Here is a 24,146-nt window from a genome sequence, read left to right as displayed (position 1 = left end):
GATCGGACTCCTGAGGAGTAGATGTGTCGAAACCACTGTCGTTGCCGGAAAAAGTTCCTGCCTCCCAGGAAGCATCGTTACCAGCCAAGGGATTGGGATATTCTTTACCAAGTATCTTGCGTAAACCGTCCTCGATGTCCTCACGGGAGGCGTTAGCTATTGCCTCAAGGTCCCGCACTGTAGGAAGGTCTGCAAGTTTGAACGTCATTCTCAGATGATTGATTACACGAGAGAACTTGTCGAAACAGTCGGAAGAGCAGGGAAGCAAGGATTCTGACGTCTCGGATTCTGTCAGGACCCAATAAATATTCAACGGGGTCAAAGGGGGACAGATAAAAATATTCAGCCAGTAGAATATGCTTTGGCCTACTATTGCTGCAAGCTTTGGACGAGGTAGAAGGTAGTTACGACTTTCTAAGAGATTCCACGTGCAACGACATTCATCAAGCAAGAGGTGGTGCAGAAATATGTCTATATTAGTAGATACCGTTGTGACGGGTTAGGTCGTCGCGCTTCGGGGTGGCCTAGAGGAATGGAGAGCGGGACGGAATGACAATAAGTGGTACATCGGCATGGGAAGAGCCTTTCTTTCCTACCTGCGACTGCCGAAGTGGTAGGTCAGGGCCGAATTCGTGGTTCCTATGGCCAATGTTTAAACAGTCGGGATCAAATGCCAAAGGGAAACTATTGAGCAAAGTAGCAAGGCATCTGAGTAACCCATCGTGTTTGTTGAGGCCCACAATACGTCATGACAGTCGAGCCATATTAGCAACCATGACAAAGTTGCAAAGCAGTGCAATGGAATCGTTGATATTGGGTGAGCCTGTACCATCAGATAAAACAGTGTCTCTTCTCGAGCGTGAGCAGATTTTTTTTTCAAGGACTCGCTCAGTCAGCGTCGGACAACGTTTACGTAGGCATAGTGATAGGAATTCTGCCAGAACGTGCTGAGTAGTACTTTAATAGAAAACTGTATAGAGTATTGAGATAGAGAAGAGTGGCTCAGTAAACGAGTGTGGTCCACTTGGATGTGCAGCAGAGTACAACCTTACGCACGAAGAATTTGGGGTACCGTGAAATGAAAAACACAGAACCAGTGCGAATTTTCCTAGGATTTCGCAAGACCTGCAGGCCAGTAAAATTTAGCAGAAATCACGTTTGAGGAATGACTGTAGGAGTAGTATAGAGGCATTGAAGTTCATACTAATCATAGAAGTCCAACCGGTCCATCAATTTTGATCAATCGGGGTCGATCGCCGAAACGCTTACGTAACCTATTTGTTCACATTTTGAATTTTTGTTACCATGTTTGCATGCCAGCGGACCAACATTACAACACAAACAAACAACTCAAAACTCAGAGTACACGAAAGACATCAAGTTCTGTCATGTCATCAACATCGGTTGGAAAACAAGTTGGCTAACTGTTTCGTTGAAGTCATTTATGACCTCACTCATGACCGGCAATTCATTGAATTAATTTGGAATACCTCGTGTTCAGCACGAGGCTCCGGTCCCGTCTTTTTCTGTGATGCATATGTCTTTACTTCCGCAACACTCCAAGGCACAATCGTCTCTCCTTCTAATTGCATTTTTGGCCATCCAAAATTAATTTTAAGTGAGGAATCCTTACATGATCAATGCCCACAATACTGGAGCGCTCTTCTTCTTCTATTATTAATCATCATGTTGCACACAGAACTCTCCCATCTTCCGAAATTGTGCGTTCGTTTGATACTGTCCCTTAACAGCCTACTCACCTCCTCATTTTATCGATTTGTAATGTCGGAATTGTGCTGCGCGTGCAAACCGAACAAACGACGTTACATTGTAGAGACTAAGGATACAATGAAAGGGTAATCATCTTCTAGCGGATTTTCTTATCAGCGGTGTTGTGTTCTGAATGATATCAGAAGACGAAGGTGCTTATACCAGTCGTCGTATCACCGCCTGCATACGTGTCAATTTTAATCTCTTCTCTCCGGCTCCAAGGCACTAGGAACACAGTTCTAAACAATCAAATAAGTATGAAATCTGTATTTCATCACATCAAGCTGTGCATGGTGTTACTGAGTTCTCACGAATTCTTACTTCTCTTTATTTCATCGCAGAACACAAAGAAGTGATACTGATTCGCCGCGGTTGTGTGTTGAGAATGTTCTAACTCCACTCTGATGGTTCTAATTTGTTGTTGGAGGAACTCAGATTTGACAGAGATAACAATTTTGTGCAGACTGTACGTCAGTCAGTTCTTCTGGAGGACGCACAGACCATTGTCTTACGGTATAAAATGAGGGAGGTGCAAAACTACTGTCCAGCAGTCGAACAGACCAACTTGTCGTTCTACGCACTCAGCTTCACAGACAACCATGTTTGCTAAGCTTGCTTCTTTTGCCTCTGTTATCATTCTTGCGGTTGCCACGCCAGTGCTCGGCCAGGTTATTCAATCCATCCGCTAATTTCTCGTCATAATACTGATCCAACGATTACATCTTTCTAGTGCGATACATCTAAAGCAGAGTGCTGCAGCTCCGTTGGGAAAGCAAGTGACCCCGCTATTGCTAAAGAATTGGGTCTTCTCGGCGTCGTTCTCCAAGACGTCAACGTTCCTGTTGGCGTTGGTTGCTCACCGATCACCGTAAGTTTGTTTGACATTCCAGGCAACGGTATCTAATGTTAATTCATTTTCAAGGTCATTGGTGCTGGAAGTGCAGGCTGTGATGCTTCCCCGGTCTGCTGCTCTGACACCAGCCATGGTAATGAAGATCTGTACTCTCTCTGGATAATTCTTAAATACTTACTTGGCGTTTATAGGAGCTGTCGCTATTGGCTGCGTCCCCCTTGACCTCAGCCTCTAAGTGGTGGCGTGAACTCGCTGATATGAGAATATGAATATTTCTATGCGTGCTGTTTCGTTATGGATTTAGGCCATGATCGTTGTCTGTATAGCATCTATGTCCTGGCCTGAGGTTCTGCTCCTTGTAACGGTTTGAATATTATGTAAACCTTGGTGATTTACTTCAAAGAAGAATTGCAAGATCGTGACATGGCTTGAATCTTGAATAAGTAGATTGATGAAACATCATTGGTAGATAAGTGACTCCATTCTATAGTTTTAGGCCAAGAAGACGTCTGTCCTCGATTAAATGAGACAGGTACGTCTCGAACGAAGAAACCGGGTCCTTTTGATATTCTCAATACACTTGGATTTTGGCCCTGTTGAATTCCATTAAGGTGTATCGTCGAGAATGCGTGCCGAATACCGATTTACTCTCGCGTGCATACTCCAATTTGCTTGCGGATTGGATGAAATATTTGCAATGTCTAAAAGCACCGATCCAAAGTTGCAGTTATTTTATCGAGGGACCGAGCGGTCCGCTTGGTAGAGGTAAAAAGGCAAAGAACAATCCAAGCTCAAGATAGTTATGCCGAATCGACAAGGCCCTGCTAGCCTAACAACTTTTCAGTCAAAGGAAGGAAGGGGGCCTGGTAGCGCCAATTCAGTGGATCTTCACCACCGGATCTCAGTTTTGATCGGCAGTGTCGGTGCGAGAATCTAGACATTGCTGTGCAGGCGGCCAAAACTTTCATTCCTCAGCGCAGCAAGAGATAAAGAGAGATGAAAGAGACAAAATGTACCACAGAAAGGGTTCTGCTCAGCAAAGGTTTCGTCTGTTGGAGTAGCTTTTATAGGTATACACGTCGCATATCAACTTAATTAAATTATCAATTGGTATCGTATCGGAAAGCGCGTCGGAAGAGAAAACGCGTGACGTCACAACCCGAAGCTTATCATTAAATGCTATAAATGGAAGGAGTATCCCAGGCAATAACCAAGTCCCGATAACGGTCGGTGCAGACAAGCGACTCGAGAAATTTGTTGCATTCCAACTACGACCCCCTGTGTCTGCGGACTGGCATCTTGTGTTTCTGCGTGCAAGGCTTTCTGGCGGCCAGCCTTAGCGCGAAGTGCTTCGCTTTCAAGACCAGGTCGTTTAACTGGACTTCTTGCGGCATTTGGGCATGAGCAGATCGCCAGCTAGCAATGCAGTCGCCACGGAGAATGTCTCTGCGGAATCTGAAGCAGCACCCTCATCATCTGTTGCTAGTGTGAGCGCTCCTCGCGTCATTGTCAATCGAGGTATCACTCGTGATCCGAGTCACGAAGTCCAAGTCTCAGATCACGAACATCAAGCACGTAATATTTTGTACCAGCTGAGCGCGAAAAGGCCACTTGAAGATGTCACTCACAGCAATAATTCCGAAGCTGGCGTTCGTATAGCGTCACCTGAGCGCCATATGCGGCGCAGATTGAGTACGAACATGCCCACGGCGTTCGGAGGAATTTCTACTGGCGAACCTAGTCACTCTTGGTCCCGCGCGGGGTGAGTTCGATTTGGTTATATGCGTCCCATATTATGTTTTATGCTACTTCGTGCCCCTGTCTTGTGCTGTATACTACCTTCGGAAGTTCAAGCAGGGCACTTGGTCAATTATACCGTTTACTGCATCCTGCTTCTCGCATTTATTCCTGTTTTGAATAATTTGCTTCTCGGATCATTGGTATCCCATCCCGAGTGTCCGTAATCAATTTGCTATGGCGCCTTCTCTTACTTTTCTGTGGCCATCCATTTGAATAAATTTTCACCGCTAACCTAATGGTTAGTCTTTTGCAGCCACGTAACTTCCTTTCTGCAGGTACTCAGTCCCAGTCGCGGTCTCATACCTCCACAGTCGAGAGTGGTCAAGTTAACTCAAACTCCTCCATTTCTACGTCCGGAGCCGAGAACAGGTCAGCTGAAAGCGCAAGTCCGAACCCGGATTCTGCACAACCTAGCCACAACACCAACTTCTTCTCGCGGACTCCAGACGACATTCGAGCAAGCACCGTGCAGCTCTCGATGCTTGCGCTCCCGCCTCGTCCATACCCAGATCATCTCACACCGGGTGGTCCCTCCTCGTTTCCTCCACGCAGCCCATGGTCTCCACCTGCGGATGAAGGCACGTCTAATGCGCCGCCGTCACTGCCGTTCCTCGGACCACACCAGATGCGTACACCTTTAACCGCCGCGGATCTTGCTCGACTCTCTTCCGCCCACGTTTCTTCTGGCACACGTTCGGTTTCTCAGCGCGCACATGTGCGCGAGCATGAGAATGAACATGGATCTCGGTCTAGTGAGGTGGGTTCTGATTTGGATTCATAAATTTATAATATATAAAGTTTTCAACCTTGCATCAAATCTTGCATGCAAGTATCTTATCCACTTTTCCGATCTGTATGACACTATTCATTCATTCCGCCGCGCCTTGGACACGCTTGGTAGAGGTTAATCATTACTGACGTCTCTTCATTTACCCCTGTTAGACTTACATCAACCAGGCAGATCAGACCAGACAGCACGCTTCACGCTCCCCATTTTCGTCATCATTTCCCGCTTCAACTCCCGTGTCATCGGGTTCAGAGTCGGCAACTCCACAAACCGTCGCTACAGGGCGTGAACGAAGTGAGGACTACCCCATAGGTGCCAGTGGCCCGACTCCCGTCGTCCCCAGTACACCTTCCGGCATTTCTCTACTTCTCGCAAGACAACGTTCACGCCCGGAAGAATCAAAGGAACCATCGAAGGACGAGATCAAAGCCGGGAAAGACGCTGTCCTTGGCTCCGGACTTCCAAGGCGAAAACCCGTCCCGGAGTCCGAACCGCTTGAGGAAACTCCGATTCGGATGCCATCGGACGAGGAGACGCCGCTTCTCCTGCCTTCTTCATCTCCAGCGGAGTCCTCGCGAGGACCTTCGTTATATTATGGTACACGCTCGCGTTCTTCTTCTCCTCATCCTCGGCGTCCATGGTGGCAGTGGACGCGAAGAAAGAGCTCTAGCTCGTCCGGGGGTTTCGGAAATGCTTTTGCCAATGGCCATGGTATACTGGCTGGTCCAGGGAGTAGTCCTAGTGGAAAGAAAAAGACTTGGAAGATGAAGCAAATACGTGGGATGGTAGCATCTGCTGTGCAACGCATAGCGTCGCCAAGGATCGCGGCAGATGTGGGCGAAACTGCGTTGCGAAGTATTCCCGCTGTTCTCCTTGGAATGCTATTGAACATTCTTGACGGAGTGTCATGTACGTTCACGTTCTTCTTGGACTTGTTCATTTACGTGACTAATACCTCTGGGCTGATCAGATGGTATGATAATGTTTCCGTCAAACGACATTTTCACGAACTTCGGTGGTATCGGTGTCTCTATGTTCTTCGTCACGTACAGTCTGCCAATTCTCTTCCATGCTAACCCTGCTTAACAAATGCTCCACGCTCTACAGTACCATTGTATCCCAACTTGTTTATTCTTTCGGCGGAAGCGGGTTCGCTGGCGCAAATGGGAGTATGATGATCGAAGTTGTCGTATGTATCACTACCGCAAACATTTCATGCCAAGAACATAGTTCATTTTCTTTCCTTCGTAGCCATTCTTCCACATTCTCGCCGCTGAGATCACGAATGAACTTGGCGAGGAAAATGTCGCGTCCATCATCAGTACCACAATTGCAGCGTTCGCGTTCTCTTCCGTACTCACAGGCTTAACATTCTTTCTACTGGGCTATCTCCGTCTTGGCGTTGTGATCGGTTTCTTTCCACGACACATACTCGTTGGGTGTATCGGCGGCGTCGGTGTGTTCCTCATTCAAACGGGGTTAGTCATTTCGCTTCCGACCTTGCGGACTTTCGCCTCCGTTATCTCCGTTAAAAAATGAATTGTACGCTGATCCGATCCTGTCATTTGTATAGACTGGCAGTCTGTGCACGGATCGACGATGACGAGTTTAGCTACTCGTTTGAGACGCTCAAGTTTTTCTTTGGTAGCGGGCATATTATTGCGTTGTGGCTACCGGCGTTCGCACTTGCGGTTCTTCTGCGCCTGATCACGCATCGGTTCCATCATCAGCTCATCTTTCCTATCTGTCCGTGTTCACTTCAAACCATGCACGAAAACATTTTTATTCACGTTTCCTTTAATTTCCCTAGATTTCATGTTAATCCCTGCGATCTTCTATATCATCGTTGGAGCGGCTCGTTTGGATATTCCGATGCTACGGCGCACGGGTTGGGTCTTTGATATGGGTGGCTCTTCGGAAGCGTGGTACAAGTTCTATTCGTACTTTAGTGGGTTCATCCATCAGTTGTGTATATGCTGTCATCTGTACTGACGATATCGTACTTCGGAAGACTGGAACAATACGAGCTTCAGGGCACTTTGGGTGACTATGCCTACACAGTTTGCACTGTATGTAATTGAGTGTTGTGTATGATCGGACAAGTTAAACTGAACAACATCCAGGTTATTTTTCAACATCCTTCATCCACCTCTAAACGTTCCTGCTCTCGGTAGGTACCCCCCAGCCGATAGTAACAGATAATGCTAATGGTATCGCTCTGTAACTCAGCCGTCTCGTTAAACGAGGACGTGGACACCAACAAGGAGCTCGTTGCACACGGCTATTCGAATTTATTTGCCGGTTTTCTCGGTACTGTGTGAGTCTGCTGGTGGCTCCGTTTATACATTACATTGACGGCTCGATTCTTTTTTTCCTCTGCAGGCCTAACTACTTGGTATACGTGAACACGCTCTTGTTCTATCGCGTCGGTGGCACGACTCGCGTTTCCGGTTTCTTGCTTGCACTCGCCACCTTCCTTCTGCTCGTCGTCGGGACTGAACCCATAGGATATATCCGTGAGTATCCAACCGCCATCTCTGTTGCGTTTAATGCTAATCGAAATTTTATTCTTTTAGCGATTATGCTTGTTGGTGCTCTCATCTTTGTCCTCGGCATTGATCTTGTCAAGGAGGCACTGTGGGACACGCGCAACCGCGTGAATAGGTCCGAGTATCTTACTATCATTAGTATTATGGTCTGTATGACGTTGTGGGATTTCGTCATCGGCGTGCTATTCGGGATCGTTGTCTGTTGTGAGTGATAATGCATTTTCATTTGTAGATTACTTGGCACGGGAACTGATGGGCTTGTGCCGAAGGTTTCTTCTTTGTCGTACAGAACTCTCGAAGACGCAGCATTCGAGCGATGTTCACTGGAGAGTCTGCGATGTCTGCTGTGCGCAGGCCTAGCGCTCACAGAGACTATATCCGCCAAGTCGCTAAGCAGACTATCGTGCTCCGACTCCAAGGCATGTTGTTCTCTATCATCCATAAAATTGCATCAACACTGACGCCGCACAATTTATATGTTCCCAGGATTTCTCTTTTTTGGCACGATCACGCAAGTGGAAGAAGCAGTCCGCGCTCTCGTTGAACCTTCCGCGTGGCAACACAATCCAATTCGCTTCCTCGTTATTGATTTCTCGCTCGTCCTTGGAGTCGATATGTCATCCGCAGAAGCTTTTATGCGCATACAACGACTGTTGGTTTCACGAGATATCATTATCGTGCTTTGTGGGTTCACGGCTGAGTCTTCTGTCGGACGTGCATTGCAGAGTGTAGGGCTGCTTGAAGAAGATGGCGTTGAGCTATTTGGTAACTTTAACGATGCGATGGAGTGGACGGAAAATGCGTACCTTAAGGCTTGGTTCATGGGACAGAAGAGCGAAGTGGATGCATCGTGTAAAGCGATATGTAGGGCTCACTTTTCATCAAGTAAAAGTAAAATGCACGATACTTATGTTATCATGCTAGCTTTTCCAGGCCGACTGCAAGAGCAACCCTCTTTCCACATGGGAGAGTCCTTCATCCATTCACCTCGGCGAAACGAGATACATGCAGCAGCAGGTCGGACACTCGAGATCGGTCAGTTCATAGCCGTCTTTTCCTCTTCCTATCCGTACACATATCCTGAGACTCGTTTCTAACCCAACTCTGTTAATGCACTGTAGATCCTCACTCCGAATTCGACAATATGACCAACCAAAACACCACCACTACCCCGTCCTCCAACGACACTACCACAGAAAACGTCTACATCTCCCTCAGCAGAGCATTCAGCTCCTACGGACACGTCAACGCCGACCAGTTCCACCCTTTACTCGCTAGTTTCGAGCGCGTCGCCGCCACCGAAAAAACCACACTCTGGGAACTAGGCGACCCACCTGATGGGCTCTATCTCATCGAATCGGGAGTCCTCCGCGCGATTTACAGCTTCCCTGATCGTAAAGACACGTTTGAAGAGTCTATGGTCGGCGGGACTCTCGCTGGAGAGTTGTCCGCGTTGTCGAATTTACCCCGTAATGCACGAGTCGTGGTTGAGAAGGATGCGGTTTTGTGGAGGTTGTCGATGGAGAAACTTGCAAAGCTTGAGACGGAACATCCGGAACTTGCGCGAGTTTTCTTCCATATGGTTTTAAAAGGTGCGTGCTTCGTATCTACTCTTCACTACGAAAATCTAAGTCTGATTCTGACGTGTCGTTTTCTCCGTTCCAGTTGCCAAAACGGATTATGACATTCTTCTCTCAGCATTAGCTGCTCGGCAATAATTATAGACGTTCATTGGCTCTACATCGCATCCATTCGCATTATTCTTGCATCTTCTTCCTTTATTGGGCATACGATCACGATGGATGGATCGGATCACTGCAGAATAGGTATTTACAGAGGTACACTTTGGCATGACATGATAAAGCATGTATGACATGACGAATCAAAAAGAAACCACGACGCGTGATCAATGCGCAGTTGGTTGACCACATTTGCATTCAATTAAATTTACTTAATCAACTGTCTTCGCCACTACTAAGCTTTACACGCCTCCGTTTGGAGATCGTAAAAGATGTAGGAAGATAAAGCATGTTCCGAAGCAATGGTTGTAGCGCCTCTTCCCACTGAATCTCGTGGAGGGCTTGTTGGAAACGTAAAACCAGCCACCCACGCTCGTTGCGTTCCCTAGAGCAGTGTCCTCTGCTGCGTTCTTTTCGATTTCACATTGTAAACACTCTAGACTGATCCTTTTGTAAAGAATTCCTGAAAGCACGTCAAAGGAATGCAAATCTTCTTCGAGTAGAGCAGCCCAAGATATTACTACAAATAGCAAGGACTAAACAGGGTAGGGAGAGGAGAACTTGACAGCGAGTGATCTCAGATTGTCAGATAATGATTAGTATTATACATTTCTAATAAGGTCAGATGAGGTTTAACTAGACATATCTAAATACAATCCATTCAAGGAAATAAGTACTGTAATTGTGGTAATGCATCCCACAACAATCTCAAAAAGTTATCAATGTATTATGAAACAGGCGCTACCAATTGACACTAGGAGCTTATGCATGAACAAATTACACAGCATTCTATTTCTCGGAAATTTTTTCTACAAGCCAGCGTCTACATTATATTGTATTATTCGCATCACCATCAGTCTGCTGTCTTCCATGCAACAGCTAGATCAGGTTTAAGCGATCAGAGCGCATGCTTACAGCAGCTGGGCTGAGCATTTAAATCCTTTGCATCCAGTCTTTCTCGATCATTATTGTAATTATCGATCCACCCCATTGTCACCTTGATTTCGGGTTGGGATATTGCAAGCATGTCAACGCTTTATGCTCAACGCAGTAAGTCTGCTTTATCAAGATAATACATGGTGTCAAGACTAAAGCAGCTAATAGATCGTGTATCGCGCCGGTTTCCTAGGCAGAAAACCAAGGGCTCTGGAGAATCGGCCACAGTCACAAATAATAATTTTCAGGAAATAAATGATGCTGTAATTGCTTTGAACAAAGTGCTCAATGAGAAGTGTCACTTTGAAGACAGTGTAGGTAAGCTTATTTGTGGATTTCAACACTATATTCCTCATTAATAACTTTGAAATATAACTCACATAAACACAGACAGAAAAGAAATCATTGGTAAGGCTATAGTTTGTATATCTCATGTCTTTCTAGCTAATTTCCTGTTCAGATTCTCTGAACAATGCTACACGTAGTATGTTGCCTTTTTATAAATTGTTTTCAAGGTAGGTGAATGATATGACAGATAAGTCCAAGACATCAAAAACGAAAGATCAGTATGAGCCAACCATAGGAGACATTGGTGAAGGAATAGAGATAGAAAGAGCGTTTCGGGCACCCAATGCTGTCCGGTTAATTCGGTATGCTTTGTTTTGCTTGTTGTTTTTTATTTTACTTCTCTAATATAATCGAACATTACTGATTACTTGATCAGGCTATATAAAATAAATTACCGCAAGCTTGTAGGCTGTCTATCATAATAATGGAGCTAATCTGTTAGAACTGTTTCACAGCGCTCTCAATTCCGAAATGCTCTTATCGTACTCGGCGTGAGAAAAGAGCTGTACAACGACCATCTACAGCATGATCTGGATGATGGACACAGGAAATGGTGTGTTGATTTGTTCTTTCAATGCATTTTCATGTTTTACTCTCCTTTAGGGCCGATACAAGTAATGACTGGAAATTACACATCAGTAAGGGCCTTTGACCATTGTACAAAATTGATATGGAATTCATTTAGTAGACGTCAACAATTTCCTTTCTCCGTTCCTATATGGTGTTTGGAGTGATAGTTCTATATTGACTAATGCATTATCTGAAGCTGGGATACAGCTTGAGAATGCACATTTTCAAGATAGTATGCGTCGCTTTCGGGATGAATTCAATGTTTGTTACATCACAGTGTTTCCTTCTGGATTTAATTCTAATTCGCTACAGAAATTCACTGTTATACACTACAACAGGCTATGTAAGTTAGCAAGCCATTCTATTAATATGTTATATTTCTCACCAGATCTTGCAGCTGCACGCTACCAGTTTCCAGAGGATGGCACAATGATTATGAATGCTCATATTGACCTCACCCTAGAACCATTGGCCAATGCCCTTGAAGATGTTCTCAAAGAGTTTACAGATATTACTGAGCAGGGTCAGTTTGGCAGCTCTCAGATTTGAGAACAATTGTTTTAAGAAGACAACTAAAGAACATTGTAGTAATCCAACGGAGTGAACAGTACTCGAACCAGCGGTACTTGAATCTGACCACTATTGCTACTTTTCTATCGAGTGTCACTGCAACAACACTACAGATCAGTACTGGGCCTACTGGCGGGCCTGATTCTGTATTGGCAGGGATAACAAACGAATTCTGGTTCATATCGCTTGTCTTCAGCATGGCATCAGCTACACAAAGCCTAATCATTATGATATGGCGTCAGTCTTTCCGGTAAGAACTAACATTAATATTAATGTGCTATAAATGGTTACTTATTAGCATGTAGACGTCAGCCTCAAGAAGTATTCCCATCTGTTGTCTGGAAATGGTTCCGGAATGGACCAATTTATTCATTAGCAATCGCTATGATATCTTTTTTTGTTGCTCTTTGTCTTCTTGCTTTCCTTGTTGATCTACCGGCAAGTATCAATCAATTCATTAGCAAATAACTAACAATAATAAAATCATACCCTAGGGGAAAGGAGCTACTGTCCCTGCTACCTTGATTTTCATTTATGCATGCTTTATTCTTTCTATCCCAATGGCCTTTACATTTCCAAATATTTTTACTACCATATTTTGCCTACATTGGTGGAAGAAAAAGTTGCAATATTGGCCTCACCGGCTTATTCAGTCAATAAGACCACACACAACTTTGCCTCAGTCAGAACTCAATACTATTGAATTAGGTTTGTCATCTTAATTTTTGAATCTGGTGGTGATTGACATGAGATTGTGTTCAAGGTCAGCCCAACTTACAGAGACACAACTCTGAGGAAATGCAGAGGTCTGAACTGTCCTCTTCTGAAAGGGAAAGGAGCATAGTTGATGAGGTTGAGACAGGTAAGTCTGTGTCAGTAATTTTTATATATCTTCATGTGTCTGAGAGGATGTCCCAAACAATTTTATAGGGATTGATCCTCCTAACGTTGAATTTTTGGCTCACAGTCATCAGCGATCCGATTCTACTGTACCAGCCAATACACCAGAAATCACTGAATCAGGAGACATGCTTGCTACTCCCAGTGCAGCATCTGTGGACAAGGAAGTCCTCGTGTAGTGTTGGAATAGTTCTGCTTTGTATGTGTCACACACACATTGGGACACTGCTACTAGTCTGCTAGTGATCTATGTTTGTGTTGTTGTTTTAATACTCCACAGGCAAACGCGATTTATAGTATAGTATTATTGAGCTCACAATGCAGATGAAAGTATGCAACTGAGAATATATGCTTGCAAGCAGGACACTACGATACAAGACTCGTGAAGCATTGATCGTGAAGCAGATGAATGACAATCGTGAGGGCCATAGAGCGCAACTAGTGAATCAAAATTGCATATATCAATTCCTTCCGCTACTACTAAGCTTTAATCGTCTTCGTTCTGAGATCGTCTTTCGTTTCGTTCCAGTTCCCGTAGGAAGGTAAGGTTTATTCTGTGGTTGTGACTGCAACCGCAACGACTCCTCTCGCTGCGTTTCGTGGAGAGTCTGTTGAAAACGTAAAGCCCACCACCCTCTCTCTTCGCGTTCCCTCAAGGCAGTGTCCTCTGCCGCGTTCTTTTCGATTTCACTGATTTGGGCTGATGGGCTTTTCGGAAGTGGAAGACCAGATGCAAGGATGGCCATAACGGTTTGTTTCGTGTTCTCGTCCTGGTCTGCTCCTGGACCGTGAGTAAGGTATCTCCCGGAATGAGTAGGGAAGGACAATGATCGTAAAGTAGATTGATAGCATCGCTCGAATGCATCCCACCACCGTTGTCGAATATCCGAAGGTTGCGAACCGGAGCTACGTGAATTTGGGATATGCACGAACAGAGATGTCGCTGAAGTGTCCGATAAAATGCCTTTGTCGAGCCGGTCTGCGTCCATAGGAAGGATGTGCAGGCCAATCAAGTTATCATATTCTATTAGCGAAGGATGTTAGTCCATACTTTGCGAATGAATGCATAAATACGAACCAAGATCTCCCGAGTGATCTGTCACAGAGAGGATACGGCATATACCAATATCGTCCAGCAATTCTAGATCATTCTGAACCTTCCCGCTATGCACTCGATGGGTTCGATGGGAAGTGGGAGTCGCGAATATCGCCAAATCAGTAAAGATGAATGCATACAGCTCCGTCGTCTTCGACGGCTTTCCACGAGCATGGGGATGATGTGCCACTTCGCCATTAAGAGATGAATTAGAAGCAGCAGACGAAAGAGAACCCATAGAAGTTCCTTCGGAAAGACAAGAATCCAACGAATTAGCTCTACGACGCCGTACTGTCGAGCGTTGCTCTTCTTCATAGCGAACGTGTCGTGCATGTCTTCCTCCAGGCTTGAAGGACGAGTTCCCTTCGAGCGCATCCTTAGTTCTCTCGCTAAAATGAACACGTTGAAGAGCTCCATGCGCGACAAGTCGCCTTTCTCGTCGCATCAGCTGCATAGCATTCGGAAGACCACGAATTCGTGAGACGAGTTCTTTGACGTATGCATGTTCCTCTTCCCGTAACTTCACCTCTCGCATTACGCGTACCACTATTGTCGCAGAGTGGAGCAGTGAGAACGTCGGTAAATGATCAACATGCGACCTTGGAGTGAGGTCCCAGAGTTCCTAGTAATCGAATGTCAACGGCGGAAGAGTAGTACCCACAAGTGCGAGACTCACATTGAAATATTTGAGGTACTTCCCCAATCTCATGAGAGGCAGCCATAGGAATGAAGCGAAAGACGTTCCTGCACATTCTTCAGCAGAACTCTGCAGTCGGAAAAACTCGCCAACTTCATCCTTCGGATCCTTCATCATAGCTTCAATATCGCCTAAGATTTCATCCAGGCGCACAATATACGGTTGATATACCTCTAACTTCGGAACAAAAGCTCTAAGTGTTTCCGCAATCCTGAGTACGACAGGATACTGAGATGAGCGAGTGTGTTGTAGCGCAGAACTTATCTTTGCATGTAACTGATAGATATCCTCCAGCCAGTCTAGTAGCCTCGAGACATTGCTTGGTACTCCAGAAACCCAGGTACGATTCTTTCCAAGTAATGGGCTAACAAAGACCTTCAGCGCAGTTCGCAAGCTCCTCAGAAACACCAGCTCAGTCTCACAAAGCTCCCAGATAACTTCTTGTCGACGCATCTCAACTTCACCATGTCGTTCCAGCAAAGAAGCATACGCAGAATGAGGCAGAGATCTCTTCCACGAGGACTTCACATCAGAATTGCTCCCACCAGCGCCACTGCCACTTTGCACGCGGTTAAGGTCACGTTCTCGTTTCTGCCACGGTCTGTCCGGCACGTCGTCTTCGTAAATAGAAGAACACGAGGAACTAGCAGACATTGGTGCTCTTGGAGAGCACACGAATTCTGCCAAGAACTTCTCAGCTCCCGCCATGCTGGAGCGCCGTGATGCTCGATGACCCCTTGCGTGCTGATGATCCTCGCCATGCTGCGCTCCGGCACCAATACCAAGTGCGTGGAATAACCTCTCCGCTCCGTGACTCAAACCGAGTCCATCACTGGCTTCATGTTCCCAATCAGAGTCTATTGTATGATTCTTCAGAGATGAGTTACTTTCTTCAGAGGACAATGTTTCATTCGACTCGTGTACACGAGACAGAGAAGGTGGGATTCCGAAAGCTTCGCGTTGACGATCAGCATTGAGCATGAGAAGACTGTCGCGATTGGCGGCTTTTGGCTCTGGCTTGAGGAAGTTGTTCGCTTGATTGGCATCCGTACTCGCTTCAGTGGCATCTTGTCTCGGAGTTGATGAACGTCTTCGTGAGGTGCTTGAGCAACGAGCAGGACGACCTTGTTCATGTGGCACTGGCACAGCCAAATAATCATCACGGTCGTGCGAAACTTTATCTTCATTCAGAGCAGGTGAATTAGCCCTAGAGGACGCGCGCCCGTTGGACGCTCCTAGTGCGATGCCGATAGCAACTTGCTGAGCAGAATCACTGGACTGATTGACCGAGTTAGCCTTTCCTTTAGCGGAATGTCCTGTGGAGGACGCTATTTTGCGACGCGTTACAGAAACGGGACTGTCCTTCCGGTGCCCAAGATCCAGATTAAGACCAGCAACTAGATCAACAAGCTCATTATTTCGTCGAACACGAGAATCTTCAGACGCTTTATCACTGGGCATAGGTTCTTGTTCAGAAAACTCCGACGCACTCTGTTCTGTTATTACCGTTGCTGGTTGCTTTTGCACTACTGACATGCGGCTCCCCAAACGACTCTTGTCATAATCAGGATTAGGTGAAGTTCTCGCCGATACTGAGCGGACCCGAGATGCATTAGAAAGTTGGTTAGGAATGCGGAGTCTCTCGTCAGCGCTGCTCTCCGTTTCCGTTGTATTTTGATATCTTCTGCTCCAAGCGATGCGAGATGCCTTTGGCGTTCCTTCAACATCCTCATTTTGATTAGCGACAGGCGAGTTTGAGGCTTGTAGCCTTGCAGGGCCACCCATCCTGTCCATATGATTTGGCGAGCGCGAACGCCGAGAAGTCATGTCGACCTGGCCAGCAGAAAGCAAAGGCGACCGCAAGCTACTCGGCAGCCTAGGCGATTTGTGCTCAGAGGAATGCGACAGGGAAGGCGATTTATCCGGTCTCGAAGCAGATGAAGACGAACGCGACATGAAGTTCGGAGAAGGGATACTTGAGACCATTTGTACTGGAGAGGTAGACAAGAGAGGACTAGCATGCTTTCTCGAAGATCGAACTCGCGGAGTTCGTAGAATCGGCTCTGAAGAAGACGAATCGTCAGTCTCCATTGCAAGAGAACGAGTTTGGATCTTCTTGTAAGAACGGGGAGTCCTCAAAGCTGTTTTCAGAGCGGATTTCGACTTCGGTTCGGAAATGACATGGTCATATTCGCTACCTGGAAATTTCTGGTTATTATTTTCTGCGCTACCATTCTTTGAGACTTTCGTTCGCATATCCAAATCTTCTCAATCATGTCAGTACTGTTGTAGAAGACGCCCATTTTCACATACCATGATCAAATGCGTCACTTCCTTCGTCATATGCTTCCATTCGCGGGCTACGACTTTGACGTCTTGAAATCAAAGAAGCCGACTCCACAGGCGAAGACGCGGTATGCCGGAACGGTATTGGAGAGGCAGCTCTTTCGTTTACGATAGGTGGAGAAAGCAAGCCGGCGAGCATCGTGGAAGGGAATCCCGCCTTCCGGCCCGATTGCTTCGAAACATAATTTGAGATCTGATGATTATCAGTCATCTTGTGAACAGTATCATGGAGACTAGGCACTAGATCCTTCTCAATATCGGGCAGTCCTAGTTGGCTAGCTCTCTTTTTGTAGTCAGGCTCCTCTTCTTGCGGCACTTCTTGTTTAGATTTTTTCCTTGACCAGGAGAGTCTACGCTTGAGTGATGGCGCCTTGTCCTGAGAAGCAGAGTGCGAACGCGCTCTTGTGATGCGCACTTGATCGTCGTCCCCAGATTGCACAATACCAGCTACAACAGGATCATCTTGATGGAAAGAAGAACGAGCCGACTTCTTCTCCTCAACTTTTCTCTTGCTCTTCGATCCGCCTGAAGAACTAGTCCGACACCTCGCCATAGGCGGTCTCTCATTCAACAAGGGCATAGCAGGTGCTTGTTGGTTCAGAATCCAATCATCATTCTCGTCCGTTATTAGTCCAGGAGTCACAGACCTCCCCATCTTCCACTGACTTTGCGCACTAGACAAAGTTGACGAGTCGATGTTCCTCGTCTCGGATATTATTTGCTTGTTTGTTGAACCGCTTAACGGTCTCGACTTCCGCGAGGCTTTCTCGGACCGCTCAGTACAGTGGGTTTGAGTTGTCGGCGAGGGGTCGCCGGCTCCGGTGGTCTCATGGTCTGCCGCCGTCTTTCCGAGTGGCAGAGCTCCTCGAGTAATGTTTCGCCCTTCCGCTCGTCTTGTTACCGAGCGGTACATTTCGAAGTACCCCAAGCAAACTGTAGATAAGTCAATCCAATGTTGCCCAGGGTGGAGGTCGTAGCGAAAAGATGTGTGCCGAAGGTCGACTAGCCTCGAGTTCCAGGCTCAGAAGTTCCCACGTAGGCACGTGCACTATAATAGAAGATGTCTTAATTGCAAAGCTATTGAAATTCATATATATATGCCATAAAATATGTAACCGTGTCCAGACAAGAACGTAGAATCTCATCCAAAAGCACATTATCACAATGAAATACTTTGAGCGGGCTCTTATTCCAACATTATGCAATGAGGCGGGCATTCTCCACTCCAGAAGGAAGATCGACTTATCCAAATAAAGTAGCAATTGAGTCGAATGTGAAAGATTCCGTCACTCGGCAAATTATCCCCGCATCTAGGCACAACTGAATCTCAGACAAGAACGCATACAGTCAAACTGCGTTGGGGGTGATATTTTTCGGAGTGTAGCAAACATTTATTAAAAGGTAGAAGAACGGTGATGGTGTAAACATGCAAATAAAGAACGTTACAAATATAGAACGAATAGCACGTATGGTACAGTTAGTAAAGTAATGATCGTCGCACAACAAAAGAACTCGTGGCGAATGCGTGCAAATGCATGGATGGAGAAGTTAACATCAAACCAAGTTGGAAGTGCAACACCGAATTAGAAGAGAAAACCGGAATTGTAAAGAGTCCGAAAAGGGAAAGAACGGGTAGAATAAGTCCATCCAAACCTCGTGTCGAGAAGATAGTGTCCTTTTTTAAAATAAAACGATAGTCCATCCCGAAATCGTCTAGTGTATAGAACCTTGCAGAAGAAACTCTGAAGTTCGGCATCATCAGGAAGCATGTAAACGTGGAGCGTGTAAGGGAAAAGAAATGGGGACGCGAGGAGAATACAGTGTGGCGAATGACATTGTTATTGATGCAAGTCCATGCAGACGCCTCGTTTTTCCACCCGCGTCGCGCGATAGAAAAATGTGGGGGCGGCAGGTGAATGAAGGGAAGGGCACTATATTGCTACGTCGGCGCAGTCCACACCAACAGTGGTATTTTTCCCTCCTGGTAGCGTCCCGTTGTAAATCTTCTGGCAACAATAAACGTTGTGACCACTACGAAGAAGAGGCAACTATCAGTAACAAAAATATTAATTACAACTTAGAACCGGACTCACCAAACCCCCTCATTAATATCCGAATCAGTATGCGAAGTACAGTTGTATCCGATCTCCACCGCCGAGCTCGGTTTGGGAATACTGAACTGCCCAAGGATTGACTGTCCAAGAGTGCTATCCGACTCAGTGTGTCCCGCGCAGCACTCAACAGGACCCCACTTGCACTTCTGCGGCTTCGGAGTCGGGGTAGGCGTAGGCGTAGACCATGTGTGCGATCCACTCGGTCCCTTTGAGACACCTTTCGAGTAGCCCGCAGCGGCAGCAGCTCCAAAGAGCGTTACGAACACCAGAGAGCCAGATGTTATCCTCATTATTGCAGCGTCAAAGAGGTAATTGCAGAGCAGTAAGGAGTGTTGCTCAAGTCAAAGGCCCGAATGAACGAGATAAAGAGATAAAGAAGCTCGAGGGGGGAAGTACAGAGAGTACAACGAGATGCCTTATAACCTTCGGTAAGATCACCCCGACTTTATATTCGGGTCTCCCCAATTGAGCTATACATACATACATACATAATACATATGTATGAGACACCCAATTGAGGGTCCGACGGACATGGCCATGCATGCCGCTGCCGAGGGGCGCCAGGGGCCATTTTTAGTACACAGGACTGTGATCGTAGCCGACGCCGACTTGCGAAACCATTCCAGATTCATCTCCTTTCCTTCACTTCTCCAAGTCTGGAACCCGCATGCCCGACTCAGGCACGACATGTGACCCGATTATTTCAACATTGAACACCGCGTTGCAGCTTCATGTGCTCCTAAGATCAAGCCACAATCGACATTCAAAAATATAGGTATTCAAACCTCCACACATACCGTGATCATTCTTTTTATAGATTGATAATATCCCGGAAACCAAGGACAATAGCAGGCTTGTCAGGGAGGACAAGGCAGACAATGTACAAGATGGTTGTCGAGGGGTAAGCGGATGCGATGCAGTTTCCCAACTTCTCCCGAGAACGTGACGAGGAACGCCAATCCTCGGAAGGTAAGGGGGATGCAAAACCTTATTTCTACCATGTCTTACCCGCAAAAATACCTGCCACTTTCAACATGTTGTCGAATTTTCAATTCAATGTAACAAACATGAAACTCCTAAAGGAAAGAAAGCATACATCATAGCAGAACTCCACTGCACAGAACGTACAAAAGCCACAAACACGACATTTATCTCTATTAATATAAAAAGTCCACAATGAAGTCATCGTATCAGATCCGTAAAGTATTCGTGACCCAGTCATTTCAAATTTCATAATGTAATGCCTCCCATTCCCAACACACGAACCCCCTAAAATTTATTTGCCGTTGGTCTGAGACTGAGACTTGAGGCGCTGAAGTACCTGTTTAGCCACCCGCTGTCTGCCTTCATTCTCAGACTGGAACAGGATGGGCAACTCAAGCCGTTCAGTCCCCATTACGATCCATACCTTAAACTCAGACTGGCCAAGTTCATTCTTCGCCTGTTTCGATACAAACTCAGGCTCCACTAGCCCGTTTGATTCGCAGTATTCTGTCGATACAGATAATACGGATATAAATCAATATATATTTATATTTATGTCATCCCGTTCAATGAATTATATCACTCACGGATAAGTTGTTCCACATTCGACAACAGCAAGCTATCTTTAGATTCTAACACAGGAGTCTTAAGAATAGGTGTGCTATTCGCAGATTCCCGCTTCACACTCGACGATATGGACGACTCGGACCGATGTTTCTTATGCAGTTGCAAATCGTCCGGCGACATTGACATGTCTCGAGATCTAGGTCGCTTATGGCGATCACTCTCCGAACTGAATGACGCAGCTCGCGGCAATCCAGACGCGCCAGCGGCTATTTCAGTCCTACGAGCGCTGCTCTCAGCGGGTTCATCCGAACCGGGTGGTGTTGGTAAACTCGCACTTTCCTGTTTAGATTCTTCAGGCGCCGTTAGCTGTGATTGCGGTTGCGGTTGCGCCGGTGCGGGCGGAGGTGGAGCAGGATACGGCACACCCGGAGTGGGAGGCGCTACGGGTACTGCATATGCAAATGGCGCTGCAGACATTGCATATTGAGGGTACTGCGCGTACTGCGCGTACCGTGGATCGGCGTAGTATGCCGTGTATGCGGGATAAGCTGGTACACCATACGTAGGTGGCGTTGTAGGAGGAACATGTGTCATAGGATAGGGATAACCATTATACGGATGTGGATTCTGCTGAACCGGATAGGAATAGGGAGCTTGTACATAACCAGGGTGATAAGGAACGGAGGGATAAGGGGCCGATTGCTGAGGCGCAGGCGGACTCGGCTGCGATACAGCACCATAGTGTATGAATTGATACGAAGTCGGCTGAGACGGACTTTGCGGAATAGTATGCTGTGCTGGTGGCGAGGTCTGCGGTAAGGGTTCAGACGCAGCATAAGAAGATTGGTCAGCAGAAGGTAAGGAATGTTGTGTAAGCTGCTGAGTACGCCGCTGCGATCTTCGTGGAGGACGTAATCTTTCAATTTCTGCTCGTGAATATTCTGAAGAAGTTGGGTGAGAGGTTGAATGAGCGTGTGCTTCGTGGTAATGGTTGTTCTGGAGCTCCTGATGATGGTAAGTTCGTGTTGAAGTATTAGCTTTCTGGCTTTTAGCAGTCGAAGGAGAAGGAGGATCGTCATAAGGAAGGTAAGTAGACGTTTCGTTCACTTGATATTCTCGAGAGTAATGAGAGTTGGAGAAGGGCTGAAGTGTCTGTGTAAGATTGCGAGAGCGTTGATACTGTCCGCGATGCGTTCGCGACGGAGGAAATCGGTCATGTTTCCACCTTGCAGTTGCCACCTGCCGAGCTTTTGCCTCCTCTTTTGTCTCTAGAAGGGGAACGTTTGTGGATGGTCCGAGACGTACGAGACCACTTGTAGTGTTCGGTCGCTTGGGATTTGGTCGCTGCTGTTCGGACGATCCCTCGCGCTCTCGTCGCTTGTATGGTTTGAACGGATCGTGGTCTGGTGGAGGAGGCTCGCCCCGGAAGCGGACAAACTCAATGGCTTCTACTCCGGCGGCGCATACAACAGCAATCTTTGCATCTGTTTTCGTTCGATACTCAGGCTTTACAGACCATGACTTCACCTCATCTGGGTTTGAACCCGAAGAAAGTGAGAGAGTCATAGTACAGCCGAATGCTAAGGAACAGTACCCATAAGCAAGGCATAATTTGAGGCAAAGCATATTGGCTTACCGCCTTGGTCATGGTTAAAGTCATACGCCGGGTGCATTCCATGTCGAAGTCTTCCATATTCAGAGCCAAGGATGGGTAGTATCCGTTCGTTCGCTTGCTTTCGCATCTCAGAAGTAATTCTGTTATCGATTGCGCTTGCGAGTGAGCGGATATATGGGACAACTCCTTGTGACATCGCTCTCAGACAAACGGCAGACTTTGCATCAGTCCGTTTAGTAAATCTTGGATCTACCATGTAGGTCCTCATCTCCTCTGGACGATCTAATCGTAGAATACATCCGTGCACTAGAAGCAGAATGAGTAAATTCAATGACGTGTAATAGCTGTAGTCGACGTACGGCCACATTCACTGAGGTAATAGAATTGAAAGTTCAAACGTGCTCCTCTAGCTTGCTGCAAAGTGGTATTAAGCATTCCAGGCGCATTGATATTCGTTACCAAAGCATTATCGCCGATTGGTTCCGGAAACGGTTTCGGTAAGCTATCAAAGAAGGATTGCAAGGAAATAGCTGATCCACGTCCCCTATCGAAACTCGGAACCTGTCTAGACGCAGCATCGTCGAGAGCATCTGTTACAACAGGCGCAGGCGCTGTTTGGCCGTTTCCGTACTTTATAAAATCGATTACTCCTTGCTGCAATGCAGTCTCGGAGCACGCTTTCTTTGCCAACGCTTGAGAGGCATGAGTCGGTTCAACAGAGTAGAGCCGTTGCGAGTGAGGTGATAGCTCGATGACCAACACGGAACCCCAGTCTAATTCATGACATCAGCGCGACGACAAAATAAACTACCGGATACCACCTACTCGGCGACGCTGTAAACTCTCGGAAAGGTCGCCATCGGGGTTGAATCCGACTGGCTCGCCACTCCACGCAGAGGGCTTCGATTTGTTTACTGGCATCATCATCTATGATCTCGTCGGGTACCGGATCCTCTTCCTTGACTTTTGCTTCCGATTTAGGGGCGGTTGAGTTTAGAGGTGCTAGAACAACCCTTTGGCGTGGGTTTGAAGTGTCTTTATTCCCGTGTAGAATGAAATCAACGGCGCCCAATTCTATAGCACGGGCGGCCGCCTGAGCTTTGGCGTCGCTCTTTCTTGAGAATTCGGGATCTGTCTTATAGGACCGTGTTTGACCATTAGGCCTCGTTATCGTCAAAACGCACATCTTCTCTGGATACAAGAACAGAGAGAAGTCAGTGCGAAATAAAGATAACGTAATTCAGTGAGAAATTCGCTTGGAAAAAGGGAAATGCAGCAAGAAAAATGACACAGAGAAATCAGAAAAACAAGCCACATATACGGTTGTCCAATATCACATGGCTACGCGACAGCGAGTCGTCTATACTGGACAAGCATATATGCAAAGAAAAGAAGTCCCGGCTTCATAGACCGACGGGCCGGGACATAGACGAAACGAGCACTTACGATTTTCTTGACCAGTTTCTTCAATAAATTCAAATTTCAGGGCTTCGGCGTTACCGAAAGCTCTGACGCAAGTCTGGTATAACTGAGCCACGAACTGCATGGAAGAGGACAATTTTTGGCTCTCCTTGTCTTCCGAAACCACTAAGGTTTGATCCAGAGATGATTTAGAGGAGACAGGAAGAAGCTCTATGTCCGGGGAGACACCAGGCAGATCAAAGCCTTCGAGGTCTGCCATTGATGAATGTGCGAGATTTTCTATCGGACACGATCCAAGCTTCAAAAGAGTCTGAGTGACGGCACCAAAGGGCCCATCCATGATGCGCTCGCTACCTCTGAGCAGTACATTTGGGTGCATGGGGAGCGAGTGAGCATTGTGGTGAGTGCCAGCGAGCACACTCATGGTAGGGGAACGTGAAAGAGAGAAAGCAAGTGTGGCCAGTGCCGGATTCGGGATGTCAT

General features: G+C 46.6%; 7 protein-coding genes across 7 annotated transcripts; 3 read left to right on the top strand and 4 right to left on the bottom strand.

Annotated features, from left to right (window-relative positions):
* Window positions 1–8: 8 nt before the first annotated feature.
* On the bottom strand, window positions 9–208 carry FOMMEDRAFT_159044 (uncharacterized protein; the record flags this gene model as incomplete). The annotated part of the gene is made up of 1 exon (XM_007269081.1): window positions 9–208. A coding segment is annotated over one exon (200 nt), but the record flags the coding sequence as incomplete, so codon positions are not given.
* Window positions 209–2,369: 2,161 nt separating this feature from the next.
* FOMMEDRAFT_159043 (fungal hydrophobin) lies at window positions 2,370–2,858 on the top strand (the record flags this gene model as incomplete). The annotated part of the gene is made up of 4 exons (XM_007269080.1): window positions 2,370–2,438; window positions 2,501–2,638; window positions 2,693–2,756; window positions 2,815–2,858. The coding sequence occupies 4 exons, from the start codon at window positions 2,370–2,372 to the stop codon at window positions 2,856–2,858; spliced, it is 315 nt and encodes a 104-aa protein (XP_007269142.1).
* Window positions 2,859–3,894: 1,036 nt separating this feature from the next.
* FOMMEDRAFT_22197 (sulfate anion transporter) lies at window positions 3,895–9,716 on the top strand. The gene is made up of 17 exons (XM_007269079.1): window positions 3,895–4,385; window positions 4,667–5,180; window positions 5,366–6,119; window positions 6,181–6,399; window positions 6,462–6,688; window positions 6,784–6,956; window positions 7,021–7,158; window positions 7,222–7,279; window positions 7,334–7,380; window positions 7,440–7,527; window positions 7,593–7,726; window positions 7,787–7,963; window positions 8,029–8,178; window positions 8,246–8,623; window positions 8,684–8,794; window positions 8,881–9,351; window positions 9,425–9,716. The coding sequence occupies exons 4-17, from the start codon at window positions 6,280–6,282 to the stop codon at window positions 9,475–9,477; spliced, it is 2,325 nt and encodes a 774-aa protein (XP_007269141.1). The 5' UTR covers window positions 3,895–4,385; window positions 4,667–5,180; window positions 5,366–6,119; window positions 6,181–6,279; the 3' UTR covers window positions 9,478–9,716.
* An 807-nt stretch (window positions 9,717–10,523) lies between these two features.
* On the top strand, window positions 10,524–12,390 carry FOMMEDRAFT_30439 (uncharacterized protein; the record flags this gene model as incomplete). The annotated part of the gene is made up of 12 exons (XM_007269078.1): window positions 10,524–10,548; window positions 10,603–10,752; window positions 10,825–10,842; window positions 10,895–10,918; window positions 10,970–11,084; window positions 11,159–11,186; window positions 11,238–11,335; window positions 11,386–11,420; window positions 11,549–11,695; window positions 11,741–11,875; window positions 11,941–12,172; window positions 12,228–12,390. 12 exons carry the CDS (start codon window positions 10,524–10,526, stop codon window positions 12,388–12,390), a joined length of 1,170 nt encoding a protein of 389 aa, XP_007269140.1.
* Window positions 12,391–13,283: 893 nt separating this feature from the next.
* Window positions 13,284–17,874, bottom strand: FOMMEDRAFT_30438 (uncharacterized protein; the record flags this gene model as incomplete). Its single annotated transcript, XM_007269077.1, has 4 exons — window positions 13,284–13,846; window positions 13,901–14,540; window positions 14,595–16,879; window positions 16,929–17,874. The coding sequence occupies 4 exons, from the start codon at window positions 17,872–17,874 to the stop codon at window positions 13,284–13,286; spliced, it is 4,434 nt and encodes a 1,477-aa protein (XP_007269139.1).
* Window positions 17,875–18,382: 508 nt separating this feature from the next.
* Window positions 18,383–19,879, bottom strand: FOMMEDRAFT_148194 (uncharacterized protein). The gene is made up of 2 exons (XM_007269076.1): window positions 19,055–19,879; window positions 18,383–18,992 (listed from the first exon to the last, which is right to left on the bottom strand). The coding sequence occupies exons 1-2, from the start codon at window positions 19,363–19,365 to the stop codon at window positions 18,893–18,895; spliced, it is 411 nt and encodes a 136-aa protein (XP_007269138.1). The 5' UTR covers window positions 19,366–19,879; the 3' UTR covers window positions 18,383–18,892.
* Window positions 19,880–20,351: 472 nt separating this feature from the next.
* On the bottom strand, window positions 20,352–24,003 carry FOMMEDRAFT_135948 (uncharacterized protein; the record flags this gene model as incomplete). Its single annotated transcript, XM_007269075.1, has 6 exons — window positions 20,352–20,566; window positions 20,647–22,206; window positions 22,263–22,547; window positions 22,601–23,014; window positions 23,067–23,432; window positions 23,688–24,003. 6 exons carry the CDS (start codon window positions 24,001–24,003, stop codon window positions 20,352–20,354), a joined length of 3,156 nt encoding a protein of 1,051 aa, XP_007269137.1.
* Between the last annotated feature and the right edge of the window lie 143 nt (window positions 24,004–24,146).

This window comes from Fomitiporia mediterranea (genome assembly GCF_000271605.1).
Source record: "Fomitiporia mediterranea MF3/22 unplaced genomic scaffold FOMMEscaffold_9, whole genome shotgun sequence".
Classification (NCBI taxonomy): Eukaryota; Fungi; Basidiomycota; class Agaricomycetes; order Hymenochaetales; family Hymenochaetaceae; genus Fomitiporia; species Fomitiporia mediterranea.
Note: the sequence above shows the minus strand (reverse complement) of the source record. Positions and strands in the feature narration are given on the sequence as shown.